The sequence below is a fragment of the Penicillium pulvis genome, assembly GCF_028828015.1.
Source record: "Penicillium pulvis strain IBT 33274 chromosome Unknown contig_1_segment0_segment0, whole genome shotgun sequence".
Classification (NCBI taxonomy): Eukaryota; Fungi; Ascomycota; class Eurotiomycetes; order Eurotiales; family Aspergillaceae; genus Penicillium; species Penicillium pulvis.
In genome coordinates, this window is record NW_026643074.1 from 603,859 (window position 1) to 630,796 (window position 26,938).

Here is a 26,938-nt window from a genome sequence, read left to right on the forward strand (position 1 = left end):
ACGCCAACAGAAGGGGGGATAAATGGCCAATGGCAAATATCAGAAGATCAAAAAACATAAAAGATGGGGAATAAATCGGAAGGGGATAGAAGATAGCAAGCATAATTAAATCAGACATAGATGGCAAGCAAAAATGTAGATGGGAAGTGGTATATGGCCAGCAGGAGCAATGTTATCAAAGATTCAGATAGAGCAAGATCACTGTGAATCCATCTTCGCTAGGGGACTAGGAAGGAGGGATGTGGGACCGGTGTTAATCTCTCCAAGAGGGTTGGATAGAGTGAGGTCATTAGCGTTGGAGTCGGCTTCGATTAATTCGCCCTTGGCATCCACGTAGGAGTTACCAGCCGAGGAACCGGATTTCGTCAGGTTGAGACCCTCGATGCGTAGTCCGTCATCTTCTTCTTCCTCTTCAACCAGTTTCTCGGTCTCCGGGACAGGGTTGCTCATGAGTGCAGGTGGTCGTTGGTTCATTAAGCGTGCTTGTTTGAGACTGATGGTCTTTTGTTTGTTGGTCGATGATACAACCTGATCTAGATCACGCTCGATGGTTGCCTTCATCAAAGCGCCCATCCACAGGCGACCCTCCTGGACGCTATCGACTTGGAAGTAATGGGTCGTAGGCTTAGTGAATTGCACAGTGCGCGAATTGCCCATCTTTGGAGGCACCAGCTTGAAGAAGAATGGGCCACTCAAGTCTTTGCTCTTCAACCCGGCGAGGGCGAGGGCATCGGGGGTGACAGCCTTGGCACTGTTCTGATCTGTGGAGCTAGCATTGGCAGGAAGGGCGGTAGAACCAGTGACCGCTGCGTGCAGAGTGATAATGGGGTCGTTGTCTGCCCGCAACACGCGGTGGGCCGTGATATCAATCAAACCTCTTTCTTCAGTGTCATCTTCGCTGTAATAGTAGGAGAGACGACGACCACGCAGAACGAAGAGTCGAGGCTTCCAGGTCGTCATCAAGTTGGATGATCTCTTCTTCATCCACCCACTATAGTCACAACCATCCATCTGCTCCCGGGGCGGCTTCTTCTCTAAGCCACGGGTGTAGGCACTAGTATCCTTCTTAGACTTGACGGTTCGAGGGCGAACAACGAATCCCGCAGGCTCGCCAGCTTTGCCCGAACCATCCGTGCTGTGTCGTTCCGAACTCTTGGAAGTGGCCGACGGGGTGGTGGATCCAGTACGACCAAAACTAGGATCAAATTCCTTGGGGGAGACGGGTGAAGGGGCTTCCTTGTTGGCAGCATCTGAGATGGCACGCATGCCTACCGCCCGTCGCATCTTAGGGCCGACATTCCTCAGAGGCTGGAAGTGCGATGAGCGTGAAGAAGTTTCAGAGTCAGAACCCTTTTTCGCCACCAAAGGTCCGAAGCTTGCAAAGAAGCCAGGTTTGGTGTCAGATGATTGAGAGGTGCGACCACTCTGTGACGAAGAATTGCGTTGGCTCAGACTCCGCAGTCGGGACTTAGCCGGAGAATCATTGTAATTCTTGGCAGCATCGGAGATATGTTTATCAACATCGCGAAGTGAATCGACACTAGCGATTCGAGACTGGCGCTTTGGAGGTTTCACCATGAATATGGGCTCGTCTTGGTGGCTTGACTTCCGAGAATGGCTGTTGCTACCGGCAGTTGATGTCCGTTTCTGCAAGACACGTCGATTCCGACGCGAATCAACCTCTGTACCAGAGAAATAGCCCCGGTCCAAGTCATCAGTGGCTTCAGGGGTGTTGGGTTCCGATTCGGCTGCCCCGCGGAAAGCCCGATAACCCTCTGTCGGGGTACCAACCGCAGTTCCCGGGCGAGGGGGTAATACATATGATCCTGATTGAGATCCTCCATTGAGCGTCCAGGTCCGGTCAAAAGACGGCTTCTTGGGATGGCTATGGAATTCAGAATGGCCGCGTTGCGTTGCGTCGATGGAAGAGTGTCGGCGGGTGTGATTGAATTCACGAATTGACGCCGCGGACATTCTCCTTGACTCATTGACATACCGAGGAGGAGTCATGGGGATAACTGGGGAGCTTCCGTTGCTAGCGAGCCGGGGATGCTGCCCAGGTCCCATGGACGACCGTGGGACATAGCCTGCGCCAGTCTTTTCTGAGACAGTCGGAATTCGGGGAAGGAAACCGCTTGTATGACCAGCACGAGACATTGAGCGTTCTTCATGGGGACTGGGATATCCAGCGACGGAGCCTCGGGGAGGCTGGGATGGTTGCTGTTGAGGTTTGGACATGTTGACTTCCTCCTGGAGGGCTTTGATCTTGTGCCATGTCTTGAGACGCTTGCCCATAACACCAAAATCGAACTCCTTCATAAATACGAAATCTTGGTTCATCTCAAGTAGCACATCACCCGTAATCTCCTCGTTTTCGAAAATATCGCAGTGTTTAGAGTCAACGCCGAGGCTTCGGAGGTGGTTGGCGGTTTCGGTTTGATTCCACCGACGTACCTGTTCCTCAGTCAATGTCGTGCCCTCCTCCTCGTCGGTTTCGTTTCCATTGATGTATGACAGTCGATGGCTGATGTGGCTGCTGTATTCGCTCCCAGAGTCATTAATGGTCTTGGCATCCTGTGTTGACACGCTGTGGCGGGGCGTATTCATATCGGTAATGTGCTCATCAATCACACTCAAAGTCTCATTCATTACGGGACTTTCCTGGCCGTTTGCGTGTTGTTCAGCGGATGGGCGCAATGCATTTTGTATGTCGGCAGCTAGGCTCGAGTACGGTAGGGGAGATGAGGCAGATCGCTGCGATGGAGAATCCATCGGGGGCGCTCCAGGGACGCTGCTCTGCCGTGATGCCTGCGGGGTGGTTTGCTCGCTTCTCATGGCCGAGAATGAGGTCTCTTTTGGGGTAGTTGGTTCGATCTGCACGGGCGACTCGGTTTCTTCTGAAGTGATTACCCCCTGGGATGATGGGTCAATACGAAGAGTGTTGTGATATCTGGAGTACTCGTGTCGCTCCGCCCTTCTCGTGAAGCCTGCTCGACCGATTAGTTTCGGTCCGATGAGGGCGATTTCCATGTGCGCGTACCTGCGGGGAAGAGACCCTTAAGGTCAGTACCCGGATATTCGCCGAGCCACCAACCATCTCCAAACTCTTCATCCAGCTCCACCAGCTGGATAATATCGTTGCGGTGCATTGTCAATTCATCTTCGCCGCCGGTGTGAGCATCTGTATTGGGTTAGGCGCATTGTCCTTCAAAACGGCCGAGGGGGAGCGCAATGCGCGACAGTTTGCGCGCGCGGTCTCAACTTACGGACAACCACGAGATAATCGCCAGCCTGAACATTTGGCGGTGGTGGCGGTGGCGCCAGCTGCGCGTCGGCCATTTTTGCAATCTTTGGGGGGCGCAAGTCCTCCGGTCGCGCAGGTATCGTTGAAGCGAGCTGAGAGAGGGGATTGGGGGGGGAACTCAGTCGCAGGACATAGGGGCCCGGCAGCCCTTTCGGGGATGAGCAATAAACAAGTCAACCGCCGGGCTAGTAATCTCACGAGAGAGAAATGTGAACTCGCTCGGACAGGGGAGAGAATGCAGAGGGGTCGGAATCTAGCGCGCCAGGCTCGGCTTAGGTCAGGCCAATGGTTCTCGTGGGGGTTCTGGTAAGCACGCACCTCGTAGTGCTTCGTGCGCACTTGTATGGAGACTCAACGGCAGAAGATCAGGATGACGGTGGAAATGGTGGAAATGGTGGCGTGTGCCAGATACAGATCTATCATGCCACTGTAAAGTTTGACAAGGTAGATTTGAGGAGTCTGGGAATCTGAGAGGAGAGTGTGGAATGGGGTTGAAGGTCCACAAACAAGAACCGAGCGACCCACTGCAATAGATAATAAGGGAAGTTCCAATGTTCTTAAGAGAGAGAAGAAAAGGTAAAATATGGGTCTTAGGCCAAGAGTGACGTGGTGTGGCCGTCAAGTAGTGTTCTGGGCGAGTCCACGGTTGAACTTTTTCGGGGAAAATTGCAATGTTGAGCTGATGGTTGTACGAGGATATTCAGCCGAGGAGAAGAAAAGGATCAAGTCAATGGGTTGAAGTAGAAAAGGAAACGATGAATTCGTACAGGAATTGGTGAATTGGTCAACGTGGATGAATCCGGTCATTCCACTGATAATTGTAATTCCATTTCCTATACTCCGTACTAGTCGCCAATACAGTACAAACTATATCGAATCTCCGAACACCAATAATATTGACTCTTTCAGACCCCATCAAAATCAATATCGGAGTAGAGGGATTCAGGTCACTCTTTATTTGATTTATCCGAAGGTGCTATGGTACTAAGTACCTGCATCGTGGTGTACGCGCGCGCCAACCCTTTTGGTCACAGCGACGAGGGGCATTTCTTTGTTGCGTTTCTTTTTTCTGGTTTCTTTCATCTCTCACCGATATAAATTAACCTCTTCTCTAGAATCCCACTGAATATATGAGGCAGTTGAAGCCGTTGTTTATTTGCTTATTTATCAAAAACAAACAATTCTCGAATAAGGAAAGAAGCGGATTTCCAGACAAACATTTTCCATGTCCGTGAGAAGTTCTCAATGTTACTATGAAGCCTTCTACTCAACCGCTTCCTGCCGATCATGTTGAAAAGTCCAACACCACTGCGAATCTCTTTTTAGGTGGTGTGCGGAGGAACTGGATGGCCGATGTCCGTCCAGCTTCAACGCACCATGTTCCTCCATCTCCGCCTAAAACCAATACTGCACCTCCGGTTTCCGAGCGCCCGGAAGTTGCGCCCATGTCCCCCGTCACACCGGGGGGTATGCTGCAATCGGCCCTGCCACCCGCAGTGACTGCAGTGACTGCAGTGGCAGTCACTGCTCCCAAGAAACCCGATCCTCCAGCAACTGCGCTTCCATCTCCTGTACCAAGTGCAGACTCTCATCCAAGTCCCGTTATTAGCCATCCGTCAACCGCTAGTCCCGCGATTTCTGCTGCTCCACCGGTCGCGATTCCTCGAGCTCACCCGCAACCTATAACCCCAACATCCGTCACAAATGAGACCGGCCCTCGTCTGCCACACCAACCCGGGATGAGCCAAGTCTCACAAGATGCTCTAGGGATCACAGTCGCACGTTCAAGCTCCCTGATAAGGACGGATGCGCGGCCCGGGCCCATGCACGAGGTACATGTGCACGAGGCCAATGCAACACCAATCTCAAATGGTCCAGGCCCGACCCCAGATCAGTCTACATGGAAAAAATGGCAAGCTTGGGTAGGTCAACTGGGGAGGAAGGCGACCAGTTCCCGGTCCAGTATTGCCGTAGCTCGAGTACAATTGCTGTATGAGGCTTGCGCGAAAAGAGACCTGTTTTATCTGGTACTGCATCAGATATTCTGTCGCGTATCTTTGGGCGATAAAGTCTTCTTGGATCTCCCCGTCCTCAGTTCAGAATGGTGTCAAAGGGGCATTGGCCGGATCTCTGAACTGCTGGAGCCCAACCATAAGCTTTCCAAAGAGATCCTCGTTCTCTTTGCCCAATTTCCAGTCACGCCAGAGGAGATGAATGCGCAGGTTTGGTATCATCGGAATATTCAGGAGGTCGCCAATTTCCTTCCACTGCTGGCAACGCGTTTCACGAGTTGCTCTTGCCAATTTTACGCGGATGTGGTCCATCGACGCTTTCCGCCGCTGGTGCATGAGATGAGACGAGAGTTCAATCTCAATTCACCCGCGTTCATGAGTGTGATTTTTGCTTCCATGGGTCGACAACTATACGATGCTCCCAATTTCGAGGCGTTGAATGAACTGTTTCACAAAAACCAGGACCTAGATCCAAATATGAAAGGCTTGGACAAGGAATCCCAACATCAATTAATTGATGCTTACCGGAGCATTCCAATGAGAGATTCCCCATTACAACTAGCATCATTACCCAGTCCCCAGGCTCCGGCCACAGCTCCGATCTCTCAATCTCCTCGACCTGAAGTCACGCGATCCTATTCTCGAAGCCAACCCTCATCCGCGAGCCCAAGACCAACTCTTCTCAGTCATCCCAGGCATCAATCTGCCCAGGCATCCAATGGAACACAAGCATCTTCGAATATACAGGAAAGGCAATCCCCTGCTATGCAATCTCCAGCAGTCCAGTCTCCAGCAGTTCAGCCTCCAGCAGTTCAGCCTCCAGCAGTCCAGTCACCAGCGGTCCAGTCACCAGCAGTCCAGTCTCCAGCAATCCAGTCTCCAGCAATTCAGTCTCCAGCAATTCAGTCTCCAGCAATTCAGTCTCCAGCAATTCAGTCTCCAGCAATTCAGTCTCCAGCAATTCAGTCTCCAGCAATTCAGTCTCCAGCAATTCAGTCTCCAGCAATTCAGTCTCCAGCAATTCAGTCTCCAGCAATTCAGTCTCCAGCAATTCAGTCTCCAGCAATTCAGTCTCCAGCAATTCAGTCTCCAGCAATTCAGTCTCCAGCAATTCAGTCTCCAGCAATTCAGTCTCCAGCAATTCAGTCTCCAGCAATTCAGTCTCCAGCAATTCAGTCTCCAGCAATTCAGTCTCCAGCAATTCAGTCTCCAGCAATTCAGTCTCCAGCAATTCAGTCTCCAGCAATTCAGTCTCCAGCAATTCAGTCTCCAGCAATTCAGTCTCCAGCTAGTCAACATCCAGCGAATCGGCCTCCGCCTCCGCCGATCGTAACTGGCCCACCCGGCCATTCTACGTATCAGTATCCTTCACAACAGAGGCCGCAGATTCGGCAGAGTCGCCCGCTGATGACGCAGCAGGAGATCGCAACGACGCGACAGGCAAACCAGGCCTGTCCAATCCCTCACTGGCAAATGTCACCAGCACAGCAGAGTCAAATGTCAGGCTTGCCTCCAAGGCCAGGCCATGTACCTGGGTACACTTGGCAACTTGCTCCCAATCCTCAGACACAGGCACAAGCACAGGAGTTTCTTCGGTCATATATTCCTCCTTCAGCATATACGTCTCCATCTCCGCTTTCGGCCCAGCAGAATGTGTCATCCCCAGGAGTCGCGTCCGACGGTCAACGCCGAGAGAGCCAGGTGCCATTGCAAACTTACCAGGCATATTTAAGAAGCCAGCCCATTGCTTCCCCGCACCAAGTTCACTCGCCAAATTCACGATCTCCTCAAACTTACACCCCTCAAAACCACAACCTTCAAACACACACTCGACAAAACCATACTCCACAAACGCATGCTCCTCAAACGCATACTCCTCATCCCCCATCCCCTGCGCCCCTCTTGCCACCTCCTGGATATCGCCTCCCACAGACTGCTCCGCCGAATCCCATGCGTCTCGGGCTACATCAAGCCGATCTTCGTGACCCAATAAAGAAATGTATCAAGAAAGGGCCAGGAGGCGAAATGCGGGAAGCGGAGCTTTATCATTATGTGAGCCATTTTGCGCTGGAGCCTTCTGTCATTGATCCCGAGGGTTACAATTATGTTTGGAATTTTTCCGTGTCTGCCGATGATATGACGAGGCATCCTCGCCCTGTAGAAACGTCTGTTAAGGAGGGCCACCGTCGCATTCTCACATATCAATCAGGTTGCCGAACATTTCGTCTGCGGTGTGTCGCACTTCCAGCTTCGGAAACAGCAAAGACAAAGACCCTGTGGCATACGGCGCCCACAACTTGGCCCAGCGTGTTCTACATTCACCTCAATGGCAGAGAGTTTACTCCCCGCCGGAAGATTCATAATGGGAAGGACCTGCCTTTGGATATCACATTGGATCTCCAACAGGGCGAAAACAAGCTGCAAGTTGACCTTCTCCTCGGGCCAGATGAATGCAAGAATATCCGATATTACTTCGGTATTGAAATCATGGACGTCTCTCGGTTCGATCTGGTGCGTAGTCTCGTCCGGGCCCTTCCGGCGGACGTTGTACGTCAAAAAATCCAAAAGCGTCTTAACAAAACCACTGAAGATGATGACGTGGCTGTCGTGACCAATAATCTGACTGTTAGCCTTATTGATCCTTTCACTGCACAAGTCTGCCACACGCCAGCCCGCTCCAGCTACTGTGACCACCAGGAATGCTTTGATCTGGAGACTTTCATCAAGACTCGAAAGTCAGTCAGCGGTCCGACCCCGATGAACGATAATTGGAGATGTCCTATCTGTAATTCCGATGCTCGTCCGCAGCTCCTGCTCTTGGATCGATTCCTTGAGGATGTTCGCATGCAGCTTATCCAGAGGAATCAGCTCGAAGGAGCCCAGTCCATCCAAATAAAGCCCGATGGCACATGGACCGTGAAGGCCACCAGAGATGAAGCTGGGCCGACTAAAGAGAAATCACGTTTGCCCCCGGCCAAGCGCAAAGCAGACGATCTCGAAGTACCATCAGGGAATGCGGCTTCGCGTGTCAAATATGAGAACACCCGGTCCCCTGGAAACCAGCCTCCCGAGCGAATCGTCATTGAAATAGACGACTAAAAGTTGCCCATCTGCGTTGTATGCTCTATTTCTGAGTATAATTCTTCAGCACATTCGCCACATTCTTTCTTTGCTTTTTGTTTTGCTCGCATTTCAAGAAAGAGATACCCCCTTCTTTGTGTTTTCAAAAGCGTGCCACAGTCCAGAAGGCATCTGGTTGGCGTTCAGTCTCAATTCCATTCTTATTCGTCTCTAATTTTGCGTTCATTTCTTACATACTTACAATATGGTCTGTGTTCGGGCGCAAGAGATCGAGTGTATACTTCTGCTCGGTCTGGCTTAGTCTTTGCGCCGAAAAGACTCAAAACTAATACAAATGAGGTCAAAGAACCAAAATGGACTCCTTTATATTTATCATGTTACCATTCATATAGTTATTCTTGCCCATTTAGTGATAGGCTCTCTACATTTGAAACTTCAAACTTTCATAAAAGAGAAACAAATCATGTATGCTCATTCAGCGGAGATCTCTCCACGTTCGACATTAAATTATACATAGTAATATAGTAGATGGTATATAGCACCGGATAAGAAGTTTACTTCCTCACCCTCCGAACATGACTAACGAGGTTCTCAATGACCCCTTCAAAAGCCTCCTTCTCACCAATAAGACCATCCCGTCGCTTAAGCCAATACTCCAAGACCTCACTAGCTCGCAAGGTAACAGCCTCCAACTCCTGAGCATGTCCCTTGAGCTCCGTATCCGTTAATCCATTCAAAGCAGCATCAGTAGTGGCACACAAGCGGCGCACAGCCGAAAGATCCAACTGAGGCGGAGGCGCAGCACCACGCCGGGCCTTGGTACGAGAAGGGGCCTGCCCCGCGCCATTTTGGTTAGAATCGGATTCGGTAGTACCCTCTCCCTCACCCTCTTTACGGGCTTGGCTGCGCGAGCGTGCGGCAGGCGTGGTTGAGCCTGAATCAAGATCGATAGAAGGGAGGATGAGCTTCTTTTGTTTTGAAGCTGGGAGAATCTCGTCCAGGTCTACTGGAACACCGAGTGAGACGAGGAAGAGTCGGCGGATGCGAGATTTTACCCAGTTTTGGGGCTGGAGGGGTGGTGGGGCTACTAATTGAGACCAGAGGGAGAGAGAGCGCTCTGTGCTGAAGATGGCGGTTGGGTCGTGGATTGGTTCAACTGGGGGAAGGGAGTTGAGGTCTTGGGAGGCGGGGAGGAGATTGTCGAGAGTTCCTTGAAGGGATGCGAGTAGTTCGGATGTGGATTTAAAGACGTCGAAGTCTGTGAGGGGGGGCTGGATAGTGTTAGTTTTTCTTTGTTGATGTTGTTGTTGTTGGTGTGGGCTGGATATAGACGTACAACTGATGGCGCGGGAGGCTGTGGAGGGGTGGTTGTACCATTTTCAGCCATGGGTTCTTGGAAGCCATCGTCGAAATCTCCAAAATCTTCGTCATCCATGCCTTCTGCCTCATCAACAAATTCGTCAAAGTCGTCTCCGAAATCGTCTCCGGCATCTGCTTCTATGGTTTCTTCTTCGGCGCCATCTGCGGCGTCATCTGCGGTACCGTCTTGTAACGTAGGTTCTGGCGCGTCTGGGATTATTTCCACTGAGTCGGGCTCTGCATCACTGCGTGATGACTGGTGAGCCGTGGGCCCTGATGGCGATTCTTCATCTAGGGGCATTGTGTCCACTTTGGAAACCCGTGTTTCAGGAATTGGACCAGCTGTGGGATCACTGTCTAGGGGAGCATCATCCAGCGAAGGAGTTTCATTGCTCCCAGAGTCCGATGCTTTAGTCACCATATCAGGCACTGCATCGGCCAGGCGCTTTGCATGCGCTTCAGTTCCTGGAACCTCGCCATAGCTTGGCTCCTCAGGGTCCACCTTTTCCACTACTGTTTGTGGGATGGGTGAAGCTTCCGGGGTTATAGGTTGGTCTTGCGACCCCGACGCAACTTGGTCCTCACTCTGTGTATCTTCTGGGATAACCTCAATTTCGTCGGGGGCGGCATCTTGCGCTCGCTTTTCGTATGCTTCGGTACCGGGAACTTCGCCATGCTGGGCACTATCGTCTACCCGCTCGACTCGTGTGGTCGGGACAGGGGAAGTGTTGCCAGATTGTGGGCTTGATTTTATTTGTGTATGGCCTTCACTGGCATCTGAAAAGTGTTCGTCATCGCTGCTGGAAGCTGTAGGAAAGGGTGGAAAAATCACGTTAGATTCTGGTTGTTTATGACGTTCTAAGAGCCAACTTACCAAGATCCTCAGCTCCTGGGTCCTCCAGCTCCGTGGTCTTGGTGGGAGGTTCTAGGTGCGCAGGCGGATCGGGTGATGCCTCCGACATTATTGTGGGTGATGTTAGGGCTGGAGCATGGGAATTCGAGGATGTAAAGAGAAATCTGGGAAATTAAGCATGCAAGTGAGTTGTGTAGCGTGGAGTGACGGCGTTCCCTGCGAATCGATTCGAGTCCAGAACGTATGTGCCTGAATGCCTCAGGAAGCTATCAGTTATGCCTGGTTTATCGGGCGGTAAAAGCTCCTGGCATTCAATTGTTTAGGCATTGTTAAGGCGCCAAGGCATCGACGAGCGCGTAACTCAAACTCCTGCCGATTATTATTCTGAGCTTCAACCTCTCACCTCGTGCCCTTTCCTCACCTTCTCGTTGGGCTCAATTTCCATTGAATCGGTACAATCGCATTGTCTTATTCGATTTTGTGATCCCTCCTTATAGGACCCCCCGACCTTCCACTGGTCGTTTCTTTTCTTCCACTTTTTCCAGAGCTCGCCCGAGTCCCTCGCCTGCGACAACACATCACCATGTTCGGCAACAATAACTCAGGCGCCAGCAAAAACCTCTTCGGATCCGCTGGTGGCGCTAGCAGTCCCTTTGGCTCGAACACAGCTAATTCAAATGCCGGGTCCACTGGTCCTAGTTTGTTCGGAAATGTAGGAGCTACACCCGCCGGAGGCGCATCTGCTTCGCCCTTTGGAGGAAATTCGGGTACCCAGAACTCTCTCTTCGGTAGTGGTACCACCAGCAATACCACCGGCAGCTCATTCGGTTCCAACACCGCGACCTCAGGCGGTGCCTTCTCATTCGGTCAAGCTCAGAAACCAGCCGGTCAACCGTCCACCTTGTCGTTTGGTGGAAGCTCGACTCCGGCAAAGACAGAAGCAGCCACACCTAATGCTACAGCTGGTGGAAACCTATTCGGTGGAGGCGCTGGTGGTAGCGCATTCGGAGCCTCGACTACACCCGGCCCCTCGGGAGGATCTTTGTTTGGCAACAACTCAACCACTCCTGCCGGACCTCCCCCAGCAACGAAGACGCCAATGTTCGGAGGGGGACTGAATACCGGTTCATCGACAACCCCGACCTCGACAACACCTTTCTCTACTACTCCAGCTGCAACCCAGCCGCAGACATCTGGCGGCCTCTTCGGTACTGCGGCCTCTACATCGACCACTCCCAAGCCAGCGTTTGGATCTACTCCTGCTGCCGGCGCAGCTGGCGGTAGTGGTCTCTTCGCCCCAAAGCCCGCTGGAACCTCAACTCCGACCACAGCTGCGGACAGTACCCCGAAGCCCAGTCTATTCGGAACTACGACTCCGGCTGCAGGCGCCGCGCCAAGTACACAAGGATCTTCACTTTTCAAGATGCCCTCTGCTGGGGGCGACTCAGCCGCAAAGCCTGCATTTTCTCTTGGTGGTAATACTGCAGCTAGCACAGGCGCATCCACGCCATCACTGGGAGCCCCTGCAGCTTCGGCCGCTGCCCCCCAAAAGTCGCTCTTCCCTACCCTTGGAGGTACCACATCTTCCGCTGCCCCGTCATCCACACCTGCTGCAGCTCCTACTACCGGATTGTTTGCTCCCAAACCCTCTATATCCGCCGCCCCAGGTGCTGCGGCCACCACATCCGCATCCGCCACCACTCCAGCTGCCGCGGCTCCTCTTGGGGGCATGTTCGGTAAGCCCGCTGCTTCAACACCGTCTACTCAGCCTGCGGCTGCCACTACGACAGCCGCTGCTGATAAAGCCACTACCGCAACTGCAGCTCCGTCTACGACTGCCACTGCTGGTGCTCCAGCTGGTACTGGTGCCAATGTTCTTGGGCAGTCAACCACAGGGCCAGCTCCGCCAGCCCAGTCACGGCTCAAGAACAAGACCATGGATGAGATCATTACTCGATGGGCAACAGATTTGACCAAATATCAAAAGGAGTTCCGTGAGCAGGCGGAGAAGGTTGCTGAGTGGGATCGTATGCTGGTGGAGAACGGAACCAAAGTGCAGAAGCTGTATGGCAGCACTGTTGATGCAGAGCGCGCTACTCAGGAGGTCGAGCGTCAATTGGCTTCCGTGGAAGGCCAACAGGACGAGCTAAGCTCGTGGCTGGATCGTTACGAACGCGAAGTGGACGAGATGGTGTCAAAGCAAGGATCTCCCGGCGAGAACATGGCGGGTCCGGATCAGGAGCGCGAGAGAACGTAAGTGTTCGCAAAACTCTGAATGAGCGTTTAACAATCGATCTGACTCAACTCTATAGATACAAATTGGCCGAGAAGCTCTCCGAGCGTCTGGATGAGATGGGCAAGGATCTGACCAGCATGATCGAAGAGGTGAACAGTGCCTCAGCAAGCCTATCCAAGACCAACCGAGCAGACGAACCTGTATGTCAAACATCTCAACCCTATTATACATTAAGATCATTTCTAACCCACTTTCTTACAGATCTCCCAAATTGTTCGCATTCTCAACTCGCACCTGTCTCAATTGCAGGTCATCGACCAAGGTACATCCGAGCTGCAGGCCAAGGTTGCCGCAGCTCAAAAGGCTGGCCAGTCGATCTCCTCCCGGCTTGGCTACGGGTATGCTAGCCCCGGCTTGGGCGGAGGTCAGGCCGCGGATGATTTCTACCGCTCGTACATGGGACGGAGGTAGATGGTGATGGATGGGATGTCTTATGATTTAATTCAGGTTATCGAATACCTACACCGTGACTCAATGGGAAAGGAATTGTTTTTTGTAGTTACACTTTCTTCGCATTACTACCTATACAACACGTACTTTTTGTCTGCGACCTTTGACCGTATCTATTAGCTGAATCGCAACCTGGGGGTTCTTTCCGTGTATATCTAGCTTATATCTGATCTTGATCTTTCAATAGAGCAAGAGCGTTTATTGGAGTTTACCATTGGAGGTCATCTAGGCAGTTTTGTTATTGGGCTCTGGATCCCAAGTGGTATGTCTGACACATCATTCTTATCTTACATGGAATGCCCCACGGGCCATAATGATGGATATTGAAATCCCAAGTTTATAGACTATTTGTTCTACTCAGTTTGGAATCTGTGATGATTTGAGGCAATGCCCGGGCGGTGAAGTACGAATAGCCGTAGACATGCTGCTGATAATACATCTGTAGCAGCTGCGGCTGCTTACGGCCGACCATTGATCGTTGTTCAAAAAAATGGAGAAAACTCCTGATATGCTCTCGCCTATATGCTATATCACATGCTAATGGCAAAGAGGCCCCCACTGGTCACATCCGATTGGAGCGGAGATTATTATAGTACAGCAATGGTAGGTCTTGAATGGGGCCAGTAAAGAATAAGACCGCTTTAACGCTTCTGCTCGGCAGTCAGGGTATCACTGGAAAGAAGTTAGTACAGTCCAAAACCAAACCAGTATTATACAAAGGTATGGTACATACATGTGGCCCTCGAGGTCATCAAGGTGCTTGCGCTGCTCAGCGATCTGTTTCTTCAGCTTGGACAGCCTATCCGCCTTGTCAGCAAAATGGACCATGCACTCACAGGCAAGGCAACTTACTTCTCGAGCTCCTTCTCGCGGATGTACATGCTTTCCTGGGCAGCCTCGCGCTTGGTGAATGCGTCACTACCAGCGCCATGTCAGCAAGGGATGATGTCATAATACAAGGCAGACACTGGGCACACTGTGCCTGCTGCGCCTCGCCGCCATCTTGGTGATCAGGGCACCGCGGAGAGCAAGGCGTGATCAGATACTGCAGGGGGATAATGAGATGCCACGTACCCAGAGGTTGGGACCCCAGATGCGCGGGGAGCGCTAGAGTCACCTTCACCCATTCGGGGCACAGCAACCGAGAAGGAGCGGTACTGGAGAGCCCGGGTGGCAGTGGCGGCAGGTCGGATGATAGATTGGCGAAGCATGATGGATGATGGATGATGAAGTGTGATGAGGAAGTAAGATTCAACGAAGGAAAGAAGTACTCAAGGAACCCTGGAAGCTACTAGCTCACCTGGGTGGTATGACGACACATCAGGTGATTATGGGGTGCATTAGATAATGGATTATGTCAGCTCCGGTAAATCTCTGCGATAAGTCAACGTGCTCTCATTCGGCTCTATGAGAGATCATGAGGGGTTCATGGGAGATCATTCGTATTGTTTCTATACACGTTTGGTGAAATGACTACATGATTCCTCGGCTGATCGAGTATAGACCTATAAACTTCCTTATTTTTTTCTTTTTTTTGTTTCCTTTCTTGTGCCGCGAATGTCTAGACCAGCTGAGGCCCATAGTCCCATGGGGTTTTTATAGACAAGGGAGATTAGGGCTGTTTCAGCCATACTACAAGGCCTCGACTATGGCCCAAGAACAATGTGTTTCCGAAAGTGAGGCGTAAGTAGGGAACCACAAGGGCGATTGGTGGGCGGGATGGGAGATGACGCTGAGTGGCCCACCGAACCACACAGAAGATGAGGACGATACTGAGCACGAACAATTCTTAAGGAGGGGAAAGGGAAGGATATATAGAAAATAATAGTAAAATAATCAGCAAGATCCAGACAAGCCATGTGAATCAAGTTCGAACTTGAGAGAATCGATAGGCTGTTAAACTCCCTTATTGTTCTGTAGCGTTAAATCCCAACGACACCGCCCTGTTGATTCCCTCCCCCTCTTCTCTCATTCTCTCCTCTTCCCTTCATCTTAGAACTTCCCCCTTTCCTCCCTATCCAACTACCGTTTCATTTTTTTTCCTCCTCAATCCAGGTGAGTGCTACTTGTGATAGCCAATTTCATACTTGGTACCCCCCTTTTCCCTAGTTCCCCCGCCCTGCAGCCAAAACCACACACAACTTCCCCAAACCCACTCCCCTTCCATAACGGGGAACAGGACATTGAGCAGCCGAGGAGAAATCTTTGGAGGAATCTTCCTCCTTTGACTTTGCATGATCCAGAATCGCATGCCTCTTTGAATGGTCGAAGCCTATTCATCCTTGCCTTGTTTACTTGGTGGGACGGCCGCGACCGCTACATTGTGATCCCAAACACCGCACATCCCGGGAAGCCCACATCCGGACCATCAACCTATCCATCGTCATGATATCTGCTTCAGGGAAAGAGGAATGACAGGTTTCGACTGGCATGCCCTGAATCGAGTCAAACAGGATTATCGTTGAGCCCCCAAATCGAGGGGAGGGCCCTGGCGCCTCTGTCTACCCCTCCCGGTCGGCGATGATGTAGATGGCGTGCTTCCCACTTTTATCTCCAAAAACTCACAAACACCACATGCAAAAAGTTCCAACAGAATTGTCTTACTAACCGAATTTGATTCATTCAGAACTTTTCACCATGGGTCAAGAAAACGCCGTTTACCTCGCCAAGCTCGCTGAGCAGGCCGAGCGCTATGAAGGTTCGCCTCCCACACATCCAATGTAATAGAATGAGATATTGACCATGTCAAACAGAGATGGTTGAGAACATGAAGGACGTCGCTTCCGCCGATGTTGAGCTCACCGTTGAGGAGCGTAATCTCCTGTCTGTTGCCTACAAGAACGTCATTGGTGCCCGCCGTGCGTCTTGGAGAATCGTCACCTCCATCGAGCAGAAGGAGGAGTCCAAGGGCAACGAGTCCCAGGTTGCTTTGATCAAGGAGTACCGCCAGAAGATCGAGGCCGAGCTTGCCAAGATCTGTGACGACATTCTTGAGGTCCTCGACAACCACCTTATCAAGTCCGCCGAGAGCGGCGAGTCTAAGGTCTTCTACCACAAGATGAAGGGTGACTACCACCGTTACCTCGCTGAGTTCGCCATTGGCGACCGTCGCAAGGGTGCCGCCGACAACTCCCTGGAGGCCTACAAGGCCGCCACTGAGATTGCCGGAACTGACCTTGCCCCTACCCACCCCATCCGTCTCGGCTTGGCCCTTAACTTCTCGGTCTTCTACTACGAAATCCTGAACTCCCCCGACCAGGCCTGCCACCTCGCCAAGTTGGCCTTCGATGATGCCATTGCCGGTTCGTTCCCACACTCGTTTGTATGCGCCTATCAATTCAGTGACTAATTCAACCAACAGAGCTCGACACCCTGAGCGAGGAGAGCTACAAGGACTCCACTCTCATCATGCAGCTCCTCCGTGACAACCTCGTATGTTGATCCCGAATTTCTCTGCATGAGTTTTTTTTACTGATTATGTTATAGACTCTCTGGACCTCTTCCGAGGCTGAGGGCTCCACTGATGCTCCCGCCGAGAAGAAGGCTGAGGAGGCCCCCGCTGCTGAGGGTGAGAAGCCTGCCGAGTAAAGGTTGGAACTCTAAAAAGATATTGATGATGGACTCGCGTCCTGGGACGGATGGGACGATTGAGAGAGTACTGTGACAGGTCTATCGGAGCAAGAAGACCAAGTGGAACATGAGGGGAGAAAACCGTCAGATGCACTGATCTGAATCTTGGTTTTCCTCTGGTCCCCGGGCCTCACGGCCTGGAGATGAGGAGAACTGTTGGGTTGATCGATGGGCAACTTTGGGGGAAATCCCTTCGAGTTTTCTACTTGTCTTTACACTCCTGTTGTTGGTCTGGTGTTGTTCTCTTGACTGGAACCTTGTCCGAAGTCCTCCTCTTTTCGTTTCTTTCATTCTCCTTGTTATTTTGTCTACTTGCCTCTCCTATTTTACCCCCTCTGAAAGAGTCCCTTCTGCGCGCACTCTCCAAACACCCCCTCACACATATACACACGGACAGAGAATTTTTTTTAAATCAGCTCCTTATCAGGACCACAATGAGGGCTTCGTACCGATCCCCCGATCTGGCTTTTTTTTTCTCTTCTTTTCTCCCTTTTTCCTGGGTCTTTCTCATCTCTTCTCGTATTCTGTGCCGTGTGGCGTTTGATTCTCGCTAGATGTGGTTTAAAGATTAACGAGGTAAAATACCTTATACCCGTACTTGCCTGGAATACCCTGTCGTATGGGCATACTAGTTGGGCTTGTGACAGTAGAACTATCCTAGCCCATGAGGTTTACTTAAACCTCGGGTTGGTGTACCCTGTCAAGGAACTTTCAAGTTGTGTAGTCTGGAGACAAGCTGAGAAAACCGCTATTCTGATGCCCCTGGTCATATTCAAAGAAGGTGTCTCAGTAAGTAGAATTGAACGTGGATTGAGTTGAAACCTTTCCATCATTGAACATATATAGTCCATGGAATGTTGACCATGTCTCCTGGCATCAAGTACCTATACCTTGTCATTTGTGACTACTATTCCCCCCACTTACCGAAAAGCGTATACGCTCTCTGCACGGATGCATGAATGTGCTTACCTTCCTGTCATCGCCTTGGGGCTCGGAATGAACTAGATAAAGTTAGGCTAAGAATCCCTCCATAGATCCTCTATTAACCTGAGTGACTATGGCAGGCAGCAACAAGTCACACGGACAGGTAGACTTGCTGATGCCTAGAGTACCAACGCAGGGTCCTATTGGACCCATGCCAATTATCAGCGATGACCGCATGACCAGATAAACCGTTTTGACTAGTATGGATACAGACTAGTATAGATTAAAAAACCATGATCAACATAATAAAGGGTGATATAGCCTCCGTGACAAAAGTACGTTCTTCAATAATTTGGCAATCCCGATAATTGAGATTTCAAAATTGAGTATAGTCGATCATACACAAGATTGGATGGAGGATCAACTTTGGGTTTACGCTATCAAAACAGTCCCATATCTGTAATGAATATCAACAGAGATTACAGATACACTAGTTCACTTCCCAGTAATGCGTCTTATGAAAATTATCCAGGTGATTTTTATGGGGACAAATTCGATAGTTCTGTCAATGAGCTCTATAACCTTGGAAACGGTGTTCTAAAATTGGCTACATTATACAAATACGGTGTTTACGTCATGATATTTATTTTGAACATTTTCCATTGCTATGGATAGAACCACCATGCTACCAGCTATGCAAGCTAGAGAGAAGAGGGGTATGATGGACGATAAAGTAAATAACCAGGGGGGACTTGAGACATGCACACGTTCCTGGGTATGACAAGAGCGAAGCAAGTAGAGCCGCAAGAAATAAAACAAAAAAAATGCAGGATAAAACGGAAGAAAAAAAGAGTCATTTCGTTCTGTAGGGTCAGTCCACGGTCAAAAAAAGGATGTCAAAAGGGAGATATACAAGTGATCGTCAAGACGATCAGATGAGAGAACGAGAAAAACAAAGGCAAATGGACTGCTCCGAAAACAATGACCCCCTAAGATGCTTTCCTTCCACGCCATCCTGCCATGACCATGCATATGACGAAAACAATTTCCTATGCGGGCTCCGGTAAGAGTTCATTCAAAAAGAGTCTAGTCCCAGTCCCCGAAACGCCCGAGGTGCTATGCATCCGATGATAATAAGAAAGAGAAAAAAATACAAGGTAACATGTCCGCAAAGAACCGCCGTGGGAGTCACAGTAAGAAAAGAATGAAACGCCAAGAACAAGAAGAAAAAAAAAAAAAGGTCGGAAAAAATGTTGGGGAAATGAAGCCCAGTGAAATCGTCAGGGCGAGGAGATCGTCCCACAAATTGAAAGCCACATGAGATTGGCGTCACATCAAAAGCCGTTTGGGATGATCCTAGATGAATCAAGGTTGCCAAGACCCAGGTGGCGGGCCACTTGACGAACCCCAAGTATGCGATGATGTCACTGGCAATCTAACCTGGCTCCCTTGGTAAATAAGCAAACCGGGGTGATGCTGATCGTTCGTGATTTAGCGGTCGATCCCGTTGCGAAGGAGAAGTGGAGACGGTGACGGAAGGCGTGGGACGGAAGAGTAAGGTAAATGTAGTGGCCACACCGAACCGGTCGGATGGCTGGAAATGATGAAAGTGGTAAAAGTGGCGAGAAGCGTAGGCAAAGGCATCCATCCTCTCGGGAAAGGACATACCGAAGGTATCACAAGACCTTCGTATCTTTCCCATGGAGCCCCCTGTTCCCATGTGGTTTCTCCGCGGAGGCAAACATGTCAATGGGTGTGATTCGGGGGCTCTTGATCGAACTTTGGCGTTGTGCAAACGGGGAGGAATGGGAGGAAAGTCGTAAATGGCGGAGAGAATCGAAAACAATCGGTGATGAATCGTGACAAAGGATTGCACCGTGGACTGCTTTAACGTGCATAAAAATCCCGATGTCTCTGGGTCAACAGGGTGCAACGACGCTCAATCTGCGACCCCTTCCTCACTCCTCCCACAAGTAGCTATTTCTGAGCTTTGCGTGCTTTTGTACTCCGTGTCATTTCACCCTTGGTCATGTTCCGGGTGAGGCCGCCAATGTAATCCTGTAAGATCTTGTTGTCCTTTTCCAACTTGTCATGATCCGATTTCACCGCGTCGATTCGTTCGGCGAGGGCTTGTAGTGATGATTGGAGGGCTTTGGCTTGTCTGTTTTGCTTGTTAGCATTTCGAAAAGGGACTTGTTCTTATTCCCTTTCAACCACGGATACCAGGGGTGTATCTGGATCAAAAGGGGGAGACACCACTCACTCTTGAAGAGTCTGTCGGGCCTCTTTGCCCAATCGCTCCAGATCAGCGGAATTCCGTCGGGGACTCATGGCACGGGCGTCGTCCGGAGGGAATTCTTCCTCTTCGATTTCAATTTCGGGATGATCACGGGGTACGAGTATCGATGCACTCGGTTTACGGCTCGCCATTCGCGGTCGTTCAGATCGGCCGCGGCGATCAGTCTCGGCGTCAGATATAGATGAAGATGAGGACAAAGATGACATATGCATGCGGCCACCGTCGTTAGGTTGCGGCAAAGTATCAACGGGAGAGGCTTCAGTCATCTCTGTATCAGAGGCCATATGGGTGGTTGTTTGCAACGGACGCAAATAATATGGGATTTAGCGAGTCCAGCGTGGCGGCTGTTCCGGTTCCTGTTTCTTTGTATATTTTTTTTGGTGGGCAAGGGGGAGGGTTTTTTTCAAGGTCGTCGATTTGTCGATTCCTTCTCGTCGCGGGTCGGAAAAACGAATTATCGATTTCGAACGACCACGGTCTACCCCTAGCGATGGACCCCAGACGAAGAATCTGTGTTACGCTTGAGGTAGCTACCGGGGTCGGGTGGGAGTATTGGATTGAGGTTGATGGGGGTTGAAAATCGGAGAGGCCACGAGAATAGACGTGTCGAGGGGGGGGGGTTTTCCGATTTGGTCGAGGTTTAGATAGATCAGTGTCGAGAGAGTAGGGGAAGGCTTTGGAAGAGACAGTCGGATGTGTGAAAGAAATGTCGGGGAACGAAGGTGAGGGCAAAAGCAAAAGCAAAAAGGGACGAGCTTCGGGAAGGTATCGTTACGATGAATAGGATTTCCGTCGTACGAGAGCGGTGGACGGTACGGACTATCTTAGCACCTTTTGAGTAGGTGGAGGGCCAAGTCCCTTGGTTGGATGCGACTGATCGTCCCCCCCCTCTTCTTTTTTTTTTTCACTTTTTTTCTCGTTTTTGTTACTTAATACTGTATGGTAATTCACTATCCAGATTGAGGAATTACCGTTCCTACATATGCTATATTATATCAGAAAGGAAGGTAATACTGATATGTATGGATTTATTTATTTCGGTGAAGGAATGAAAAAAAGAACCTGATTTTTGCTCACGGATTAGGTCCGATTACCCTTTTTTCTTCCCCCTTTAACCCTTAGGAGGCGAACCGTACACCGCTTCCCTCTCCGGGGTCCACTAAGGTTAGTCCGGGAATTATAACTGGATTGAATAGGGCACGGTTCCACTTCACGTTGATACACTCCACAGGGCAGAATGTATTGTTACCGAACTCTGAACACGTATTCCCCCTTTACCGCAATCGACCAGGTCAAAAGTACCTGTTCTACACATCTATATGATGCCAAGTACTTCTTCGCTGGAATGCCCCGAAAACGGCGTCAAAACTCGATTAAAATAATCTTCAGGTATTCATAATCTCTCTAATAGTAACAAGAAACCTCGGATGCAATTTCATATGCATATTATGGGGTGTATCTTTCATCCGCCTCTCAGGGGCGCTATGTAATGTCGATCGAGCCTCAACAAGCGGACAATGACGCCATACAAATGGTTCGTACACACCCCCGGAAACTCCCAAGGTTTCCTATACTTCCGGTATGGTGGCAAACGGAAATCTCTCCCCCTAAAGCCTCGAGGAATGTGATGTACAGATCTGAGATATCAGTTTGAGATTTAAGTACCAAAGTACTGATCCAATTTACTGAGAGAGAAAAAGCAGCCGATCTTACGCCCGGGAGAGCCAAGACTTTCCTGCCGCTCGGTTAGCCTTAGCTTAATCAACTTGAACTACCGTCTTGTGACAAGTCTTCGGTGCTAAATGCCTTCTGCTCGAGGTTTCTGATATCAATCAATGTCTAGTGGATATTGTAATCCGCATCCCGTATAGTACAGTATACGGAGTACAGTAGAAGTATAAGTCACGGGGACCAATGCGTGCCCGGTCAAGGCTTGGAGCCGATCCATTCCCGTGGTTTTTGCCTCTAATTTGATGGCCTGCTAGCCGATTAAAAGGAGGTGAAACCAAGCAGGGTCACCGCTGCCGATCCTGATGGTCATATCATTCTCCACCTGAAGTTTCCAGAGAAAATCCTAATTCTCCACCTCTACATATTGCTTCGTTGGCCTTGGCAGGAACAGGCTGTCTGCTGTGCTGTCAAACCTTCTTACTCCGATCCCGCAATAATAGAGTCACCAAGTAAACTACAATGTACGGTATCAACCAGAAAACAGCTTCGACGAGGTTCCTTGGGTCTCTTTACGCCTTTTAGCCTGTTCAAATCGGGCTTGGAACCCAGGTACCGGACCCGAGAGTAGCAGCCATGGGTCCCCGTCCCGGCAGTGGCTTGGATTGGGAGAACGGTGGCTGCAGGTGAAATACTCGAATCATAACTGCCGGCGCCACTCCATCACGAGTTCGGTCCCCGTTGCACGAGACAATGACATATGATCCCAGCATTTTGGTACAGTAGTCTGCTTGAAGGATTGGAATTTTGTCATTGCCATGCATTTATTTCCAAATTTGATATTATTGATATTATTGATCCTCAAAGGTTGAGAAGTGGGACCACCAAATTTGAATGTGTGACCGATCGGAAAATTCCTTTGCACTCCATACAGTAAGGTGCTTTTTTCACACCTTCTTCTTCCTGTACGTATCCTCCGAACCCAAAGATTGTACTTCTATCATAGAGTGTACCCCTCCTTCGACCAGTGACTATCGTTCCTGGATCCCCGCTGTGAAGGGGGGGGGGGGGGAAGAAACGCTCAGGCCTGGTTTTTGTCGTGTCTGTGCGATGGTTCCACTATAATACACCAACGTACTCTATACGCCTTAAGCTGGGGGCGAGTGAGACACAAAACACTGCTTATTCTTGTCGTGAAACCATCCACGTAACCCCTATAGAAAAGGTACGTACATTGTAACCGATAGCTTCCGTTTGGTACCGAATTTACCCCCCCACACATCTGTCAAACTGCGAAATTAAAAATCAGAAATCATAAACTATAATCAAATCCCTTGGAACATCTGAACAACCCTGCCGATCTGCATGTACCTCTATGCTTGATGATTCGCCTTGCAACCTTTTCTATCCCGCTTCCTTACCCCACCAGTACGAACTCGTTTCATCAATTACGGAGGGGGCGTCAAGTAAGGCTAAGCACGCTAATCTCCACTCCTCCCCCCCTCCAAGCTGCGGATGGCGCGCGTTCTTTAGGTTAGTACGAGTGGGTTAGGACGTGGCTAACGATTTTTGGCATCATCTCACTGGCCACGTTCGCCCTTTGCCGCGGGATATTTCCCCCTGCAGAAGAGCCAATCAGCAAATCATGATTTCTTTTTTTCTTTTTTTTTCTGCCTTTTTCTTGCTGGATTTTGATACCCAAGATACGCCAGATACGGATTACACGGTTGAAACCAAAGCACGAGATTCTGGTATAGTATGGTGTACATCGGTTCGTGAGTAGATTATTGTAGATTAAATCCATATTAATATTGCTCGTCCAATTAATTGATTCAACTCCAATAATCCCAGTCCATATAGCAATATCTGACTGGTGTTGACGATGGTCACGAGATTCCGGGCTGTGCTGCCTGACAGTGGGTCGAACCATCTGCACATTCAATTTACTTTCCAGTTATCGTGACCCCCTTAGCTAAACCCATTCGTACTACTCCGTGCTCCGTAGTTATCTTGCTTTTACGGTAGGCTAGGACGACTGTAGTCCTGACAATTGCGGCGATGTCCGCTGGAATGTCCATTTCAAGATTCTCTCCTCGCCGCAAGGAGGAGTTCCCTTTTATGTCATAGGGTCAAGTGACTTCAACTATGTCGTAGCTAATGTACGCTTATCCCATAGTTCAATATGCATTGTAATTTCTATAGTACTTTAAAATCTAAGCAGATAAGCATACACAGATACCATGAACTCGTATCTAACAACCTAAACCAAGCTTGAAAATAACCATACAGGGCGCGGACCCAATGACTAATGACCAACCTTATACACCCGTACCAACGTTCACCCCCTACAATAGAAGAGGCTCAGTAACACAAGAAAAACACCAGATCATTACTTCTACATGTGTTCCACACACGCAGATCACTCGATCTTGCAATCCTGTTTTTAGATCCGGATACTTGTTTTTTATTCTATGCTAGCTTCTGTGGAGCTGCGACTATCGCCGGAATGTGGGAGCTTGGCTCCGCCGGGCGATCCAGGTTAGGTTGAAGACTAGTGCTTGATGAACCGTGCACGAGCGAATTAGTTACGAGGTACATGGCGGGGTTCTTCGGAGTTAATGGTCTTATCGATTGGGACTTGGATATTGTAGGTCATGTTGTGCTGGGATTTGGGAGAATGGGTTGGTGCTGCGCCGCATTTGAAGTGAAACATGTGTTGAGTCAGGGAGTGCGACAATGTCTGTCGCTTAGAGTGCTACGACGTACGGAGTACTGGTTGCCTATTTGGACGGTTTAGCCGCTGTGGAGCTACTATTCTATCTTGGTGCGTAGTGCGAGTACATATCCAGGGGTGCTATGTCATAGTCTGGGGAGGGCTGTGTATAGCTCGGAGTAATAACCGTTCCAGTATCCAGTACGGGAATGTAAATTGTACAGCCTATAGACAGATACATAATGATGAGTAATAATATTCATCGCGGTCACGCGGTAAGTCATGAGAGGGCATCGCTTGTTTGCCACTGGAACAAAGCTCGTAACACGGCAACACCGCCAGATTGTGTCTCAACCGTGCGGCCACGGCCACGATCATTGAAGTCCCGTGGTACACCTGATGTCAAAGCCTCGGCATCTATCTCGCCATTCCGGTAGTCCACTGCGCCCTCTGGGAGAGTACTGCTGCCTACTATACCGTCGGCTATAGTAGACGAAAATGGTAAACCCCACCACATACCAAACTTGCCATCGTCGTCTCGAGTCATAAGCGCCGCACGGGCATTATGCTCGATCCATGGTCCGTAGGAACGGCATCGGTTCAAATGGCGACTAGAGACCTGCTCCCATTTCTCATCTTCAACAGGCCGGCGCGTATCACCCGCCAGGAACCGTTCCTCCTGTGGCCGAAGAGGGCGACAAAATTCCGCTAGATGGTGGAAGAATATTCCTTTGAAAGTCTGCCCGTCCTGCGAGCAGGTGGCGTGCGATTCGCACGCCTCTTCGAGGACACCACCACGCCCGAGTCCAGCCCACTTGGTTGAAGAAGTGTGCGGCCAACCTGTAGCTTGAAGGACTTTGTGAATAAGCTCGTGGCCATCGCGGAGGTAATTCTGTGAGCCGGTGGCGAGCCAGAGGCCTCTCAGCCCGCTGAGAACAACGCCCTGATTGTAAGTGAATACCATCGTGTTAAGTACATCGCATTTCCGTGTGCCTGGGTCCGACGAGCTGCGCCAGTTTTTGATATGGAAGCCGTCGGCGTAGAGACCGTAGAGGCCGGTCATTTTAGACTCCTTTAGCCATTTATACCCGTCGACTGCTGCTTTCAGGTATATGGGGTTGTGCCCGCTAGAGGCTGGGTCTTTATTGGTGGTCATGAATGGGGCGTCGATGGGGTCGCCGGGGAAGTAAAGATACATTGCAATGCTTGCAGAAATGTATAGCTCATTTGTGATAGCATTTTTGTATGGCACGAGGGATGGATTCCAGATCATTCCACCATCGCAAAGGGTTTTGTCCCATCCTACCGAGGCCAGCTCGTAGAAGATGCGCGCTCGGTGTGCAGCCGAGTCACGGAATTGAGTGCCATACCACGTCGAGCCAGAAGAAGAGTTAGATGCATTTGATGCGTTAGAGGGGGCATAGTGGCAATCAGTATGTAGGTCTTGGAATTTAATATTCTCCAGCCAGTCCAATACCACCCAGAGCATGTCATCGTAGGCCTGGTTTCGTAGACCAAATGCATTTTCGCCAAAGTAGAAGGTATTCAGGTGACTGAAGAATTGATTGACGGTGTTCTCAAGCGCGATAAAAGAGAAGTTTTGCGATTGCTCTCCACTGCTAACGCCCGGTCCGTAGGAGGAAGTAAAGGATGACAATGCTGCGCCAACATGCGTCCCAAGAACAGTAGCAGTCCAGTCAATACTAGTAGGCCATGTACCAAGCCACAAACAGAAGTATTCATCTTGCATGACGTTCAATGCATCAAGCAAATCTTGCAATGTCTGGGCAGGTGCCTCCCCACTCCACGAGTTCACGCTTGTCGCATCGATTTCTCCGAGATCGGTCTCGACCAAAACATCTTCAAAGTACTCAAACGAACCTTGCTCTGCAGGCAGGGACTCTCCGAGGGGCCGTTGAGGCTGAGTTGCAAGCGCATTGGTGACAGACCATAGGGAAAGCAGGAATATCACAAGGGTCATAGATAGAAACCGTGGTAGCCCGGCAGGGTTCTGGGAAGGGGCCCACAGAGTCATCCTGCCAGGTAGACGGGGAGTAGTATAATCCACAAAAGCAAACGTCGACCTCCTCTATAATGATATCAAGAAAGGCACCAGGTCACCTGCATCCCACAACCAGGACCCGTCAGTCTCCAATGCGGGGAAATGGGGAGAAAAGGGTTTGGCCCCAAAAGATGGCTGGGCTTAGTCACCCGACCCACTTGCATTTTGCATGCATGCTCTATACAGCTACGTAACAAATAGAGAATCGCTGAAATCGAAGAGACGCTTAGGGCACGGAGGTGCATACTGGGCTGCATCACGAGAAGCCACGCATTGGTGCTACTTTG

At 50.3% G+C, this 26,938-nt stretch overlaps 8 protein-coding genes across 8 annotated transcripts; 3 read left to right on the top strand and 5 right to left on the bottom strand.

Moving 5' to 3' along the window:
• Positions 1 to 198: 198 nt before the first annotated feature.
• Positions 199 to 3,339, bottom strand: N7503_003197 (putative polarized growth protein (Boi2); the record flags this gene model as incomplete). Its single annotated transcript, XM_057062744.1, has 3 exons — positions 199 to 2,987; positions 3,041 to 3,181; positions 3,267 to 3,339. 3 exons carry the CDS (start codon positions 3,337 to 3,339, stop codon positions 199 to 201), a joined length of 3,003 nt encoding a protein of 1,000 aa, XP_056923659.1.
• Positions 3,340 to 4,557: 1,218 nt separating this feature from the next.
• Positions 4,558 to 8,415, top strand: N7503_003198 (MIZ zinc finger domain protein; the record flags this gene model as incomplete). The annotated part of the gene is made up of 1 exon (XM_057062745.1): positions 4,558 to 8,415. One exon carries the CDS (start codon positions 4,558 to 4,560, stop codon positions 8,413 to 8,415), a length of 3,858 nt encoding a protein of 1,285 aa, XP_056923660.1.
• Positions 8,416 to 8,951: 536 nt separating this feature from the next.
• Positions 8,952 to 10,718, bottom strand: N7503_003199 (DUF5102 domain-containing protein; the record flags this gene model as incomplete). Its single annotated transcript, XM_057062746.1, has 3 exons — positions 8,952 to 9,668; positions 9,734 to 10,563; positions 10,631 to 10,718. The coding sequence occupies 3 exons, from the start codon at positions 10,716 to 10,718 to the stop codon at positions 8,952 to 8,954; spliced, it is 1,635 nt and encodes a 544-aa protein (XP_056923661.1).
• A 474-nt stretch (positions 10,719 to 11,192) lies between these two features.
• Positions 11,193 to 13,316, top strand: N7503_003200 (putative nucleoporin Nsp1; the record flags this gene model as incomplete). Its single annotated transcript, XM_057062747.1, has 3 exons — positions 11,193 to 12,862; positions 12,922 to 13,045; positions 13,107 to 13,316. 3 exons carry the CDS (start codon positions 11,193 to 11,195, stop codon positions 13,314 to 13,316), a joined length of 2,004 nt encoding a protein of 667 aa, XP_056923662.1.
• Positions 13,317 to 13,996: 680 nt separating this feature from the next.
• N7503_003201 (uncharacterized protein) lies at positions 13,997 to 14,566 on the bottom strand (the record flags this gene model as incomplete). Its single annotated transcript, XM_057062748.1, has 4 exons — positions 13,997 to 14,027; positions 14,089 to 14,154; positions 14,208 to 14,273; positions 14,430 to 14,566. The coding sequence occupies 4 exons, from the start codon at positions 14,564 to 14,566 to the stop codon at positions 13,997 to 13,999; spliced, it is 300 nt and encodes a 99-aa protein (XP_056923663.1).
• A 1,426-nt stretch (positions 14,567 to 15,992) lies between these two features.
• artA (14-3-3 adaptor artA) lies at positions 15,993 to 16,943 on the top strand (the record flags this gene model as incomplete). Its single annotated transcript, XM_057062749.1, has 4 exons — positions 15,993 to 16,053; positions 16,109 to 16,657; positions 16,717 to 16,787; positions 16,842 to 16,943. 4 exons carry the CDS (start codon positions 15,993 to 15,995, stop codon positions 16,941 to 16,943), a joined length of 783 nt encoding a protein of 260 aa, XP_056923664.1.
• A 2,943-nt stretch (positions 16,944 to 19,886) lies between these two features.
• On the bottom strand, positions 19,887 to 20,492 carry N7503_003203 (short coiled-coil protein; the record flags this gene model as incomplete). Its single annotated transcript, XM_057062750.1, has 2 exons — positions 19,887 to 20,070; positions 20,173 to 20,492. The coding sequence occupies 2 exons, from the start codon at positions 20,490 to 20,492 to the stop codon at positions 19,887 to 19,889; spliced, it is 504 nt and encodes a 167-aa protein (XP_056923665.1).
• A 4,377-nt stretch (positions 20,493 to 24,869) lies between these two features.
• N7503_003204 (putative glycosyl hydrolase) lies at positions 24,870 to 26,624 on the bottom strand (the record flags this gene model as incomplete). The annotated part of the gene is made up of 1 exon (XM_057062751.1): positions 24,870 to 26,624. One exon carries the CDS (start codon positions 26,622 to 26,624, stop codon positions 24,870 to 24,872), a length of 1,755 nt encoding a protein of 584 aa, XP_056923666.1.
• Positions 26,625 to 26,938: the final 314 nt, after the last annotated feature.